Source organism: Cynocephalus volans, chromosome 3, assembly GCF_027409185.1.
Source record: "Cynocephalus volans isolate mCynVol1 chromosome 3, mCynVol1.pri, whole genome shotgun sequence".
In the NCBI taxonomy this organism is placed as follows: Eukaryota; Metazoa; Chordata; class Mammalia; order Dermoptera; family Cynocephalidae; genus Cynocephalus; species Cynocephalus volans.
Genome location: NC_084462.1, coordinates 128974130 through 128990157, shown reverse-complemented (window position 1 = coordinate 128990157; position 16028 = coordinate 128974130). Strand labels below are relative to the sequence as shown.

The 16028-nt window shown below is 36.5% G+C and overlaps 1 protein-coding gene across 1 annotated transcript; it reads right to left on the bottom strand.

The window, feature by feature from the left end:
• Nucleotides 1-1175: 1175 nt before the first annotated feature.
• On the bottom strand, nt 1176-8739 carry C3H14orf28 (chromosome 3 C14orf28 homolog). Its single transcript, XM_063091677.1, has 5 exons — nt 8651-8739; nt 5492-6016; nt 3747-3836; nt 2449-2583; nt 1176-1604 (listed from the first exon to the last, which is right to left on the bottom strand). The coding sequence occupies exons 2-5, from the start codon at nt 6013-6015 to the stop codon at nt 1421-1423; spliced, it is 933 nt and encodes a 310-aa protein (XP_062947747.1). The 5' UTR covers nt 6016; nt 8651-8739; the 3' UTR covers nt 1176-1420.
• Between the last annotated feature and the right edge of the window lie 7289 nt (nt 8740-16028).

Sequence of the window (16028 nt, the reverse complement as noted above, 5' to 3'; positions counted from 1 at the left end):
ATGTAAAAAAGGAATCATCATAGTATTTACTTAAAATGAGGCATTCTCAGCAACGTTTCACCCACATTTTTATCCATTTTTCAGTAAGTTATCTCAATATGGCGTCAAACCAACCTAAGATTTAATTTACTGAATGAAACCTTAGCAATTCAGAATATGACAGTGCACTGTGTTGTCATGCAGAAGTCCCCAAACACATAGCACTTAATTTCAACCCAAAACCTATAGCAGACTACTTTTTAAAATGTAAACACTAAAATAAATGGTGATAAATTTCAAAAAGTATTCTCCCTTGAGAATCCTTCTTTTTTCCCTTAAATTTCAAAAGAAAAAGTGATCTTAGGGTCTTTATAAAGAAGCATAATGTTCTGATAATTATAAAATTCTAGTGATTTATATTGCAAGTCAAAGCTTCATGCCATCAATTACTACTTACAAGGGAGCCAGCAGATGGAGAGAAATTTAAGTATTTTTTTCTCTGTGCCAATATAAAACTTAACTAGGAAAAGAAACTTTCCCAGGCACCCATTTTTCTCTTAAACATATACAGTAAAGTACATTTCTATTGTTAGTCTGACACTTGTAAATATTCAGCAGCCTAATATCTTTTATAGTTGTCTTATCTACAAATTAAACTTTTATTAGAGCATTTATTACCATTATATTTAATTATGAGATAAACATTTCAGATAGTTAAATAATTTATCTGTAACAATAACTTTAATTAAGCTTGGAAGCTTAGTTAACACTTAAATCCCCTTGCAGGTTTATAATACTTTAGCAAGTGATTAAAGTATTTTCCCATTAAAAAGAAATAGTTTAAGTCCAGAAAAAATTTTCATATAAATATTTTTAAAAATTGCTGCAGGGAAATAAGGAAAATCAATGGGCAAAATAAAGTAAGCCATACATAATTTGTACATTCAAGTCCATACTAGATCCATAGTGCACTTTGGATTATAGTGAGGTAGGACAAAGAAATATAGTCAGATATACTTTGAACTGTTAAATTTATATAAACTGAAATACTGAATTTACCCAGGTTTTACTTTAATATCCAAAAAGAAAAATGTAGAATTCAAATGACAAATATTTTCTTGGATTCAAAGACAGAACTATAAAAACCTCTGAGGTACATATAAATAAAAAAAAATACAAAGGCCACAAGATATATTTTATTTTGACATAAAATATGCTTGTATAAAAATAACCCAGGAAATATAAAAAAGAAGTACAAACATTTTTGCATAGATCCTCTCTATATAAAATATTTACCTGGGACTAAACACTGGAAAATACACCTCTGAAACTAGCATAGTTGAACTATTTCCTTGGATACCAAGTATACACAAAATAAAGCTCTTCATCTGGGGGAGCATGGGCAGGAGGGAAAACAATTTAATTTAGCATCAGTCTATATTTATTTCTCTGTTGCTCGAATATAAACCAATGATGACAAAAGGAGAAACTCAGGGGGTTTATTCAACAAAATTAAATTCACATTTCTGAGGCCATCATAATGCATCCAATGTCCATCAATCTGGAAGGCTGCAGAATAATGATGTTCCTCTTTGTTAAATAATGTGGCACCTTCCAATAAATACCTGCAAATTAAATGAGAAAGTATAGCAGATAATTATAATACTTTGTTTTGGGGGTAAACATTCCTTGAATTCTTAACTAACGAATAAAAAAATTTGAGATTGTTTGCATTCTATTCCCTGAAAAAGATATCTATCTGTATAAATCATGTACTGTAACTGGTAATTTGGGCTAAAATGTTTTAAAAAATCGATGTAATTTAAGAATAAAAAAAACATATTTTTAACAGATTAACTCATAACCTGTATGATTCCATTAAAAAAGAGAAAACACACACAAAAAGCAAATGGTTAAAAGAGCCCTGTATTTCCTGATTTGTATGCAGATATTTTTATTTGTAATGATGACAAGAAATATTTTATGTTTAAATCATGACCTCCTATATATTACTGTACAGTACTTTGACTTGAAATACAAATAGTAGCCAGTATATACTTACTGCTTACTCTGTGTCAGGCACTATCTTAAATACTTTAGCACGTGTTACCTTATTAAATCCTCACAGTAATGGTACCAGGTACATACTATCATCTATGTTTTAAAGGTAGGAAAACTGGATGCGTAAACTGGTTGAGTTATTGTTACTGTGTTACTGGTTGAGCTTGTAAAAGATAGAGCTAGGATTTGAACCCAATTCTGTCTATGCCATAGTCCGAGTACCTAACTACTGTGTATACTGCTAGTGCCTAACTCCCTGTAATAGATTCTGATACTATTCAGAATACATAAATTTAGAGAGCTATGATTCTTTTCAACAATATCTTCTTAAGGGCTAGTCAAAATCGTGATAGAATTAAAATTTATTTTTACTAGTTTTATAAAGTAAACAAACAAAAAGACACTTACTTGTGCTCAGATAAATCCAAGTAATAAGGTACATATGCCAGATCTTCAGATTTCCAATGCTGCATATTTAAGACAACAAAAGGGGGTGCTCCATGACAGAAAACTCGCTGGGAAAATTCTCTCAAGCCACCACATCTAAAATGAAAAATCAGCATGACCATTATTACCCTTGGGACAACGGTGCCTTTCAACACTTCTGGTTTGTCTTTATGATTTCAATTTTCTAAAAAGCATAATTTCTTATTATAGGTATGGGTAATGGTGTGACTATATTATTACTTTATATACCTATTCCCAGAAGTTAACAAGCTGTGTTCTCTATACTAGAAATGATACTTTTAAAACTCCAGGAAAAACTAGCTATCTCTATCTACACTTATAAAAGTGTGAGTCTGCTGAACTAATATAAAACCTTTTATTTGTACATATATACATTTTTCTCTCAAAGCTGGTTTCAAATAAAGGCAGAGAGGGGAATAATATTACTGTAATTGCTTCCTTTTGCCATTATGATCTTCTATTAGCCGAAAGTAAAATCTGTCTTTTTAGTATTATCAGGTATTAGGCATATGGATCAGAATACAACAAATACAATTATACAGTAAAATCTCGATTAACCGGAATGCTCAGGGCACAGTATTCTGGTTAACATTATTGACTAAACTAAATTAACCAGAAAACCATTTTTTTTCAGTATTTGTTGCTAAAATATATTTGTTTACTTTCTGGACTTCATAAGTACAATTAACTGAGTGTATTTTTATCTTTCTCTCTTTTATTAATTAGCTGTAAGATCATCCTTCTAAAATATTAATTCTCATTGTACAATAATATAGACACAAATTGTTAAGGGACTGGGATGACAGTGTTCTGTTCCTCTGGACTTTTTTTTTTTTTTTACTAAGTTACATTTTGGGGTTGTCATTTACCTCTTTCTCCTAAATGAGGAGTGCAGAAAAATATCCAGTTAATTGAGGGTCCCGATTAGCTGGGTTCCGGTTAACCAAGGTTTTATTGTACCTACTCAGCACTGGGAAAAAAAGAAAAGGCATTTGCTTTATTTTCATCAATTAGCAGTAGTACTATATTCTATATAGTGATATTTGATAATGAAACTTAGCATAAGATGGTATAGTAAGCTAGGTTTGTTATTAAGACTTAAAAAAGGTTAGGCTTCCTAAATACTTATGAGTTGCTATTTTATAAAATATTAACTTCAAAGAGCACATCAGCTCAGGTTTCCTTATACACAACACAGAAATACTTTCATCTATATAAGTATATATACCATTACTCACCCATGCTCTTCACACAGTTCGATCTTGGAACAGAATAACTCATCCACAGCCAGTCGTATCAAGTTTCCATGTGGAATTTCTTGGGGAGGACTACAATAATTGGAAAATGCATGTAAGAACTGCTTCAACATGTTACAGGTTAATACATTATCAGGGTAACAAATTTCACAGGTCAATCTGTTATTTGCAAAACCAAGTATACCAAGTACAACTTGTTATCCATCTTTGTATTTCTTGCAGATGGTATAGAAACCAGTTGAACTTAATAAGCATTCCAAGAAACATTTTTTTCTGTAAACTGATCCTGAAATACACTGTTGTCGCTATTTTAAAGCATTTTTGAGAGGATTCAATGGAGGCAATCTGGTCTGTCAGGAAGAATCAGTAGAGCAGCTGATTAGTTACCTGACTAAATGCAAGACACAACTATTCCTGATCTCAGTTACCTGATCTGTTAAAAAACTTTTTTTCCCATATACTTTAGAAGTTGTTTTAAATACAGGATTAAAAAAAATAGGCAAAAGCTTAAAAAAGTTATGGAATATGATGAAAGATATTTTATTAAGTGTGAGAAGTATAAAATATTAATATTAATATAGAATTATAAATATTTCATTATAGTTTCAAAACATTTATAAATTAAAAGGTATTAGTTTTTAAAAAACAAGATACACTTCCAAAACGCTTTTTAATCTCTTATGATGTAGAGTAAGAAAACTTCTTCCACTGATAAAGAGATTTCAAAATCTACATCGTCACATCAGCAATACAGGAAAATAGACAAGGTATGTTTCAGAAAAATGTGAGTTTAATAAATTAGGGTATATGGCATACATTCCCAAATGGGAACAATCTATTAGGTTGTTTTTGTAGACCATAGGGCCAAATATCTTTCTGACAATAAGGTGTTTGCGTCAGTTTTTCTTCCACTGGCAATTATCCCTTTTCCAGCTCATGTCCCCTGGGGGCTTAATGTTTCCTAGCACACCACCAGGGCTTGCCAGTTTGGCCTCCCTGTCATTTACCAGCTTGGAGGTCTGCCTTCTCTTTCAAAGCCAAAAACACTCAGCTGGCTTCCAGCATCTTTCCTAACAGTATAAAAGCTTTTCACTTCAGCTGGCTTCCAGCACCTTTCCTAGTCAGTATAAAAGCTTTTCACTTCCACATCCCCTCTTGGTGTGAGATGCCAAGTTCAGGGTTTCTGTTTCTAATTATGCCCTGGCCATGACATGAAAGAATACTTTTAATCTTCTTGTTCTAGTGGAGCTAGCCTTCCTTCAAGGGGTGAAACATCCCAAAACAGTGTTAAGTGCTCTTCAAGAGGTTAAATTTGTGACACAAAGAATTATCTACCTAGTCATATTAGTAAACTCAAGGCAAGAGTAAAACATTTTGTATTTGAATAATTCATTACTTTGCTACTGAAAAGTTACCAGTTGTTTTTGTAAATTCTACGAGGTTTGGATGTAACAGACTGCAACATTTTTTTCATGGGACCTGCAGAAGAGCATTGCATTTGTGTGCTTGCTTCATGCATAAGTAATTACACAGGCTCCGTACTTTAAGAAGTACATTTGCAATAGAGTTGTCCCTCGGAATTTTTTTTTTCCAGAATATTTTAGGTTGGTTGAATCCGTGGATGCAGAACCCGTGGGTACAGAGATCCAACTGTATATGTGTACGTATATTTAAAGCACATTCATTAAAAAAAGTAAAAGCGACAAAACAGACTACAGACAACTTACTTTATATTAATTGTGCGCTGCTGATCTTCCTGCACTCGAGTTGGGCATCGCCAGTTGGAACAGTAACTCTCTTGAATGGTAGACATAAGATTTTCAAGATTTTTTGTAAAATTATCATGCTCATTCCCAAACAAATCAATTATTAATGAAGCTTTATATACTTCAGATTTGTATTGTTGTTTTTCCATCTTGTCCCAAATCCAAAGTAGCTTCACAGCTGTAAAACTATAGGTGTCCATTAAATAAAGAAAACAGTCTACAAACTCTCTACCAAAATGAAGAGACAGTTCCCTGGGGAAACTTTCATTTTCATTAAGAATGACATACAATAACATCAAGAACCCATCTATGGTGCAGGTATTTTTCAGTCTTATTTCAACATAGAGTGGTGTACAGGATACGGCTTTGCGGCCAGCTTTGATAGTAAAAACACCTCCCCAAGGAAGAACAGGCCTCCAAAATGACCGATCTTGATTATAGTTATTTTTAATTGATGCTTTGATCTCTTCAAACAGTGTCTTCATCCTGCATTTTAAAAGTTTAAAATAGAACATGAAAACTTGTGACTTCATGTTAAATGTATGACATATGTTTAAATGAAAATAAATCTACCTAAATATTCAAATCAAATTTGGTTAGATGGCTTCCCAATGTAACAAAAAAATTTTACATGTGCAATTTTGGGGACAATATGCATAGTCTCTGGAAAGACCATATAAGAAGCTGCAGCCTTTTTTGGAAGTACAGAATGGCCACTTGATAGGGCTTTATATTAATTATATCACCAATAGGAAAACCCTGTAATAAAAAATCCTAAATGAAAATAAAACTGTTTAAAGATACAAAGTAAATTTGGTTAGATATATTCCTAATATAAACCTCCTCCTTCCGCCAAACTACAAGCTGTGCTTCATTTTCTTAATATGGGTGGTTCCACTTAAGAAACTGATATAAAGGGATTCTTAGTTGAGGTACAGAATAATAGCCATTTGGTGGCCTACTACAAATTTTACCTATGGTGTAGAAAAATCATGTAATAACTCCTGTTGCTATAGACTTAATCTGGCACTTAACTCTGAATGACAACATATGAGGAATACTCATGAGAACTTTAGCATAATTAACATTGCTATTCACTTTGGGATTTTTATTTGCAATTTAGAATTGGGCTAGATATCCTATAATTTTAACTACAGAGGCCATGCTATGAAGATCTGATTTAGAACTTGATAAATATTCTGATTCTCCCCTCTGCATGTTTTGGGGAATGAACAGAAGTGTCCTCCTTCTTTAAACTGCCACTTATCCTTCCCCCAACCTTAAGGACAGCTAAGCATTTTGTTTTTAAAGGTACTGACAGTATTTTAATAAATGTGTTTGTGTCATATTTATGTTACATAAAGCAATTTTTTTTTCAAAAAAAGGAATGAATGCCTATTAAAATTGTATTGAAAAAATCCTTTCACTTTACTTGGGACAAACAAATGTCTAAACCAAAAACATCATATTGTTTTCTGATATGTTACTTTTATGGAAAAATGTGTTTTTGTGAAAAAAGGGAAGAATCTGAGAAATGAGTGACTGAGGTCAGTGTCATTTTGACCATTTTTTCAAGTGCCATATCCTCCCAAGCACAGCATAAGCCCAACACTCAATAATATTGCAGTCCTATGTGTTTTAATTAAGTTCGGAATTATTTTGCAATACTAGCAGACTAAAAGTTCAGTTCTACAATATATTAAACAGTGTTTTCAGCTTGAAACAAGATACTGTGGGCCCTAAATATTCAACACTATATTTAGTCTTAAGTGTAGATGTTTATATATAGCCGGCTAACAGGCTAACATACTGGTTCTAGCTAACCACTTAGGATAAGAGGGCATGGCAAATCTGGAGCCTAGGAAAACACAAGCTCACTTTCTTAAGAGAAACTGACACGTTTCATATACATATTTTTAAAAAGCATAAAGCATTCAAATATTTTAAAAATGAAAATAACATGATTTATTACTTTTGAATTTTACAGAACTTTGTAGCAATGTTTAAGGTCACTTAAGAGCCTGAGTTCAGATTCCTAAATATTGCATTGGACAGGCAGCGTATAAATTACCTAGTATATTTCGGGCTGGCGGGTTAGCTCAGTTGGTTACTAAGATAGAGGGTTCGGATCCCATATGGGCAATAAAACAAACAAAAATATCTAGTATATTTCTTTAAATTATCTTTTAGTCATGACCAAATCAAGAGTAACTTTAACACCGTAAAGCAATGGTTATACTCGGAAAGAATTAAGCCACAGTCATATATATGGCACGAAGCTAACTTCGTTAGTCTTTTTCTGGGAAAAAAAGGCGGGGTGGAAGGGAGAGGATTGAGAGAGCTAGAGGACACAATCTAGTTTCAGCATTAACTTGGTGATTTGTTTCAAAACAAATTGCAATAAAAATGGCCAAAAAAAAAAAAAAAAAGTTGCAAAGAGCTTTACTAAAAATTTTCTTAAGTTTTCACCACGTTGTCGAAAAGACTTTCGTTAGCACTGCATTGGAAGCACAGGAGTATGTACTCCACTGGCTTTATTTTCTTGCCTCAACAGGCCCTCCAGTTTGAATAAACCTGTAAAACTCCCCTAACGTCTATTTCCTTGGCAAAACACCTTTCGTTTCTTTCTTTCTTTCTTTCTTTTTTTTTACAGATTTCCAAGGCTGGCAATCTGCACCCCAAGCTGGCTAGACCGCCTGCCCAAGTCACTGAATGCAGGACTCCCTGAGGGATCAGATTCTAAGGGTCCCCTTTCGAATCAACACCCCGAAATACTCCTCTGAGAAAACTGCCACGCGCTACCCGTAGAAGTAGCGCGGGGCTTCGGGGCACGGACCAGGGAGACGCGCGACGGGCACCTTCCTCCAGCCCCTGCGCTCCGGCCACGCCCACCCTGACCCAGGCCGGCCGCGCCAAGGCGGCCTGGCACCAAGGGTTGGCTCCGCACAGCAGGCGGGTCCCCGGGTCAGGAGCCAGTGACACGGCTGGGCCCCCGCCTCTGTCCGGTCAGTGCCCCCGCTGAGAACCTAGGACTGCGAGCAAATGGGCGGGAGGGTCGGGCCGCGGAAGGCGTTCTCCCACCGGCCAGTCTCCGTCCACCAGGAAGCCGACTCCTCGTACCTCCCCGGGGACCAAAAATCGCCGGTGCCGCCGCACCCGCTGCCGCCGCCGCTTGCTCATGGAGAGCCTGGGCTGCCGCCGCCACTTCATCTACTAGCACCGCCGGCTGTCTCGGCCTCCGCCGGCGTGAGTGCTGGGCTCCGGCACGGCCTCCATCGCACCCCCCGCGGCGGGAGCCACAGCAGCTCCAGCGCCCAGAGCCGACTCGACCCGACCCAAAGAGCCAGGACCGCTGGACGCGTCGCTTCTTATTACGGAGGAAGATTCGGCCTGAACTCCGCCCCCACCCCCGCCTCCAGTTTCCAGCAGCGTGACGGCGCTGCTGCGCAGGCGCAAAGGCGCACGGGGCTAATGTGCGTGTGTCGGGGGGGGTGTGTACAACTTCCAGATTCGCCCAATGGGAACCAGGATCAGGTACGAGGGGCGGGACCTCGCAGAGAAGGGCGGGGTTCCAGTGATGGGGTGGGTGGGGCAGCCGGAAGTGGGCAGGGTTTGCACGGAGGCGGAGCCTTATTGGCAAACCTGGATTGGCTTTTTGAGGTTTGTACCCTTTTAGAACCTTACTGGATTTTAGTTTGGTTCTAGGTCTTGTCTTCTCAAATTCTTAAGTCAGAAGAAGAAAGCTTTGCTTTCTCAGTAAGTTATAATTATTCAAGCTTTTGATTGAAGTATATATTTAGGAAAAATTTGAATTAATGTGTTAAATGCTAACTTTAGCGTTCAAGGTAATGATTGGTAAATATGCTGTAATTTACAATGGAGGTTAACACCATTAAAAAAAATTAGATCACTTTAGCCCCATTTTAGAGTTGAAAAAATTGAGTTTTGGAAATGATAAATTCCTACACAGTAAGTGCAAAGCTGGAAATTGAAGTTAGCGCTACTTAATGCTAGCGTTTGAAAGCTCAACCACTATTCCTGTTCATCAGACCCTAGTTTTTGTATCCTCCCTTAAAGAGTCAAAGCCCCACATGGCTGTGCACCCAGAGAACACAGGCCACCCTGGAAAACTACATCTACCCACAATTAGAAATGGAGACGTTGAGATTTTCTCCATTCAGCTATTCAACAGATGACGAGTGTCTGGAAAATGAGGCCCAACCTCCAGAATACACGAGGGAAGATGTGGAGATCTCAAGGTCAGCCTAGCAGATCAATGTGGTTCTTAGTCACAGGCTGAGCCTGGGGGAGGTTGAATGCCTTCCTGACCAATCTGACGGCAGGGACCTTCTTCATGACCTTCCTTATGGACCTCTCTCAAGGAGTCTGGTGATAGAGGGATGGAAGCAAGGAGAGAAGCTTGACTTACTCAAGATAATTATTGCTGATGGAGATGAGAAGAAACGAAAGAGTCTTAGAGCAGAGGTGGAAGAAAATGGCTTTGCCCAAAATAGAATAAATAACGACTCTGGCAAAGCCTGCTTTTATTTAGTCTACTGGTTTTTCTTATTATTTAACACGTTTTACAGATGAGAATACTGAGGTTCCAAGAGATTAAACAAACTAGTATGTCAAAATTCATGTGAAAAGTATACTTTCAATATTAAACCTATCTTTTTAAGGAAAAGCCCTTTAAAAAATGTTTGTAAGGGTGGATTATATGTTTAAGTGACAATCTCTCACAAAACACGGATTTCATTTTATACCGATTAGGTCATTCTTTCCCTGAAAACAGGCATAATATGGTGGTTGACACCATTTCTGGAAAATAACAGTAAGATGGCTCATTATACTCTGCCCAGGCTCAGTTGTGCGGAGGAAGGATGGATTCTTTGAATACTTGGATAATTCACAAACCTCACTGAGGTCTTTAACTGAGATTTCCATTCTGCTTCCTTTCCCCTCCCCTCAAAATCTGACAGCTGAGTTGCAGTTTTTTTTGTTTTGTTTTGTTTTATAGATAATGTTATTGAGGTATAATTGACATACAATATATGGAGCATGTTTAAAGTGTACAATTTGATAAGTTTGAAGCCATCACTACAATCAAGTGAATATGTCCATCGCCCTCAAGTTTCCTCGTACCCTTTATAATTTCTTCTTCCCTTCCTGCCTCCTTCACTTAAGCAACCACAGATCTACTTTCTGTTAGTATGGATTTATTTGCATTTTCTAAAGTTTTATGTAGGTGGAATCACATTATGTACTCTTTTTTTCATTTTTTAGTCACTTTTTTAAAAAAAAGCAATTTATTTTTTAATTGAAACATATTGATCGTACATATTTATAGGGTACAGAGTTATGTTTCAATACATGTATGCAATGTGTGATGGTCAAATCAGGGTAGTTAGCATATTCATTATCACAAAAATTTATCATTTCTTTGTGATGAGAACATTTGCGCTCCTCTCTTCTGTCTGTCTGAGAACATACAATAAACTATTGTTAATTATAGATGCCTAGCACTACCATAGGTACGCTCTTTTTTGGTCTGCTTCCTTTTACTTGGTATACTGTTTTGAGATTTATCCAAGTTCTATGTAACAATAGTTCATTTCTATTTATTGTTGAGTGTATTCCATTGTATGGATGTACTGAATTTGTTTATCCACTCATTTGTTGATGGACATTTGGGTTGTGTCTAATTTTGGGCTATTACCAATAAAGCTACTATGAACATTTGTGTTCAAGTCTTTGCATGGACATATATTTTCTTTTCTCTTGGGTAAATATCTAGAAGTGGAATGGCTGGATCATATGTAGGTGAATGTTTACATTTTTAAAGAAATTGCTATATTATTTTCCAGAGTGGTTGTACGTGTAAGAGAGTTCCAGTTCTTCCACATCTTCACCAACACTTGGTATTTACAGTCTTTTTAAATTTAGCCATTTTAATAGGTGTGTAGTGGTATCTTGCTGTGTTTTTAATTTGCATTTTCCTAATGTCTAATGATGTTGAACATCTTTATATGTGCTTATTTGCCATTGCATATCTTTTTTGGTGAAGTGTCTGTTCAGGTCTTTGTTCCATTTTTAAAAATTGGGTGGTTTGTTTTCTTAAGTTTTGAGAATTTTTTCAAAAATACATTCTGAATACAAGTAATTTATCAAATATATGCTATGCAAATATTTTCTCTCAGTATGTGACTTGTCTTTTTATTCTCTCAACAGTGTGTTTTGAAGAGAAGAGTTTTAAACTTTAATTACGTTCAATTTATTCTCTCATGGATTGTGTTTTTAGTGTTGTTTCTAAAAAAGTTCTGCCTACCTCAAGCTCACAAAGACTTTTTCTGGTGTTTTCTTCTAGAAGTTTCACAATTTTAGGCTGTACAGTTAGGTCTATGATGCATTTCGGGTTAATCAAATTTCCATATGATTTTTATTTTAAACTTTTACTAAAACCTAATTATAATATACATAAGGAAAAGTGTATATCATTAATTATATAGCTCGATGAATTTTCACAAAGTGAGCACACATGTTGTGTGTTCCAGTTAAGTGTATCTGGATACACATCACCCCAAAAGGTAGTGACTTAAAATAGCAACATTTATTTTGTTTGAATGGGAATTTGTCATGTATGAATGGGATAGCTTGAAGTCTGGGGGGCTGGAATCATCTGAAGTCTCTTTCACTCACATGTTGGCTGGGACTTTAGCTGTTTTTGTGATTGGAAGACCTACACATGGCCTTTCCATGTGGCTCCTTGACTTTCTCACAGCATAGTGGCTGGTTACTAAGGTGAGTTTCTCAAGAAAAGGGGTCAGGTGGAAGCTCTAGTGCCTTTTCTAACCTAGCAACGGAAGTCATGCAGTGTCAGTTCTAGTGCATTCTGTTAGCTTGAGGTGAGTCACTAAGGCCAGCTCATATTCAAGAGGAGGGAATTGGGCTTCACCTTTTGATAGGAGTTTCAAAAAATCTGTGCAAATGTTTTATTTTATTTTATTTTATTTCTTTCTTAAAAATTTTGTCAATATACAATGTGGTTGATTATTGTGGCCAGTTACCGAAACCCCTCACTCTCCTTCCTCTTCCCCTGTGTAAATGTTTTAAAACCACCATTCTTATGTAACATGCTCCCTGATCAAGAATCAGAATATTACCAGCACCCTAATTTCACCTATTATTACCTCCCACCCAAGAGTAACCATTATCCTGATTTCTTTCTTTCTTTTTTTTTTTAAAAGATGACCAGTAAGGGGATCTTAACCCTTGACTTGGTGTTGTCAGCACCACGCTCACCCAGTGAGCGAACCGGCCATCCCTATATGGGATCCGAACCCGGGGCCTTGGTGTTATCAGCACCGCACTCTCCCGAGTGAGCCACAGGCTGGCCCTATCCTGATTTCTTACACCATAGATTATTGTTGCCTGTTTTTGTACTTTATTTTACTCCGTTTTTTTTTGTGCTGTGCTTGTCATACATTTTTACTGCTATATGGGAACTTAAGAAAAAAGTGTTCTTTTTATTTACCTACATGTGTTTCTGGTGCTCTTCATTCCTTTGTGTAGATGTATGTTTCCTTCTAGTATCATTTCACTTTGGTTTGAAGAACTTCCTTTAACATTTTCTGTAGTGCATGTCTGCTGTGTTCGTTTTAAAAAATGGCTACACATTCTTCGACACTTTTTCCCTTGAGATACTTGGTCTCTGTCCCCTCCTCTTGAATCTGTGTAGGCTAGGGACTTCTTTGGCCTGTAGAGTGCCGCAGAAATGAAACTCTATGACTTCTGAGGCTAGGTCATAAAAGACCACACAGTTTCTACCTTTCTATACCTACCAAAGAATAGAAAGATCACCCAGCTGAAACTTTCCCAAATTCCTGATTCTCTTAATCATGAGGTATAATAAAATACTTATTGTTTTAAGCAACTATTTTTTTTGGAGTATTTATACATCATTAGATAAATGGAACAGAATTTAGGGTTCTGTTGTAAAACATGGGCATTGGCATTGGGACAAGATATCAAGCAGAAATTGAAAGAGTTTTGAGTTATCTGAACCCAAGAAACTATATGGTGCTGATGACAACAGGTCCAGGGTTTGATCCCTGTAACCAGCCTCCAAAAAAAGAAAAAAGAAGAAGAAACTACGTGACGAAATTCTGGACTTTGATCTGAGCTTGATGCCATAATAGGATGAGACTTTTGGAGACTCTTAGGAAGGGGGTCTTGGGAAAGAGGAACATATGTTGTGTGAGGGAGGAATGTAAATAATTTTGGGCCAGAGGGCAGACTGTGGCAATTTAAAGTCATTTTTACAAATTCTTTGGAATTCCTCCCATCAAAAAGTGGGGGTCTATGTTTTCTCTCCTTGAAATTCATGAGCTTGTGATTGCTTTAACCAATAGGTTATGGCAGAAGTGATGCTTTGTAACTTCTAGTCTATGCCATAAAAGGCCATGTAGATTACCTTGTATGCCAGATCTCTCGTTGATGAAACCTTGAGCCACTCTGTAAGAAATCCAACTATCCTGAAGGTCCCTTTTGGTGAAGCTGCATGTAGACTCTCCAGTCCATCATCTCTGCTGAGCCCAGCCTTCTAGCCATCTCTGTCAATGTTTCAACTGTGTGAGAGAAACCATGTATATGAAGACAGATACATGAGTGAATACCACCAAGTGAACTTGATTGATGCCACATGAATGGGAAGATCATCCAACGAAGTCCTGTGCAAATCTCCAACTCACAATATTGTGAAATATAATAAAATGTTAATTGTTTCAAGCCACTTTCAAGGTTGTTTGTTACCAAGCATGACATAACTGGAACATCTGTTGATGATGAATTCTCTCTGCTTTTGTGTTTCTGAAAATATCTCTATTTTTGCATTCATTTTTGATCGTTGTTTTTGCTACATATAGAATCCTAGATAGACAGTCTTTTTCTTTTGGTACTAAGATGTTATTCATTCTGTTGTCTTCTGGCTTACAATCTTCCTGTGAGAAGCCATCGGTCATTCTTACTGACCCTGAATATAGTGTGCCTTTTTTTCTAAACGTGCTTAATATTTTCTCTTTATCATTGGTTTTCAGAAATTTGATTATGATGTGCTTTTATTTCCTTATCCTGCTTTGCTCCATTGAGCTTCTCGGATCTATGGGTTTATGTTTTTCTTCAAATTTGGAAAAAGAAAATTTCTAATAACTGAAAAAAAAATTTTTTTTCTGCACCAGTGTCTCTCTCCTCCCCAATTACACATAAGGTAGACACTCTGATATTATCTCAGTCCACTGAGGCTCTTTTTCACCAGCTGTTTTTTTCTCTGTGTTTACTTAGGATTATTTTTACTCACTATCTTCAAGTTTACTTGTCTTCTCTTCAGCAGAGTGTCATCTGTGGTGAAATTCATTCAGTTAATTTTTAAAATTTAAGGTATTGTATTCTTTCAGTTGTATTATATATTTTTTGCTTTTTTTATACTTAACAGTTTTCTATTTGAGATGTCCTATTTTTCCTTAATTACATTAATGTTTTCTTTTAAATCATATTTATAATAGTTCTTATAAGGGTCTTGTTTATTAATTTCATTATCTCAGTCATTTCCAGGTCTGTTTCTATTGACTAATTTTTATTTCTTGGTTATAGATCGTATTTTCCTGCTTCTTTACAGGCCTAGTAATTTTTAATGTGTGCTTTACGTAATGGATGTTGTGTCGCTGTGAATCTAGATTTTGTTGTCCATCCTAATGGAGTGTTTTCTTCTGGCAGGCAGTTAATTTACTTACTTGGTTTGATTCTTTTCACACTTTTCTTTAATATTCTGTTTTGAGATCATTCTACATTCACATGCACTTGTAAGAAACCATACAGAGGCCAGCGCCATGGGGCCTGCCCAGGGCCTGAGGCTTGGAGCTGAGGACTGGACCCTACTCCCACAACCAGGCACACTGCCAGTGCCACCAGCAGTGAGGAAAGGAGCATGCCAAAAACATCACCTCCATCTGGGTTGCCTACCACAGCCTCCACAATAACCACGGCTGCCATGAAAATGGGTAGATGCCACAACCACCATGCAGATGGTCCACCAGCCACTGGAGTGCATTGACACAAGGAGAGTCACCAGCAGAGACCAAAGAAAAGAAGAGGATGTCTCTCCCCACAAAGCCCATTCCAGAGTGACAGAAGAAGCATCTGCTCTATGATAATATTGGGGGACCTGAATACACTTCTCAACATTGGACAGATCATCTAGGCAACAAATCAACAGAGTAACCATTACTCTTTCAGATGGAGAGAAGAAATCTAGGGTTATCAGAGGTGAGAGAGAGGAGGGAGATGGAGATGGGGAGAAATTGGACAAGAGGCATAAAGAATAAGTACTATTTGTAACAATATATATGCTAGTATATTGATTTGATAACATATATCAACATTGAACCCCCAAAATATGTATAATCAATTATGATTCAATAAAAATAAAAAAAAAAATCATACA

Excerpts from the sequence above, each read along its gene's own strand:
- C3H14orf28 (XM_063091677.1), bottom strand. The coding sequence starts at position 6,015 with ATGAAGACACTGTTTGAAGAGATCAAAGCATCAATTAAAAATAACTAT. Across the intron at positions 3,837-5,491 it reads CAGCGCACAATTAATATAAA|TCCTCCCCAAGAAATTCCAC; the intron begins GTAAGTTGTCTG and ends CAATTATTGTAG. Across the intron at positions 2,584-3,746 it reads GAACTGTGTGAAGAGCATGG|ATGTGGTGGCTTGAGAGAAT; the intron begins GTGAGTAATGGT and ends TTTTCATTTTAG.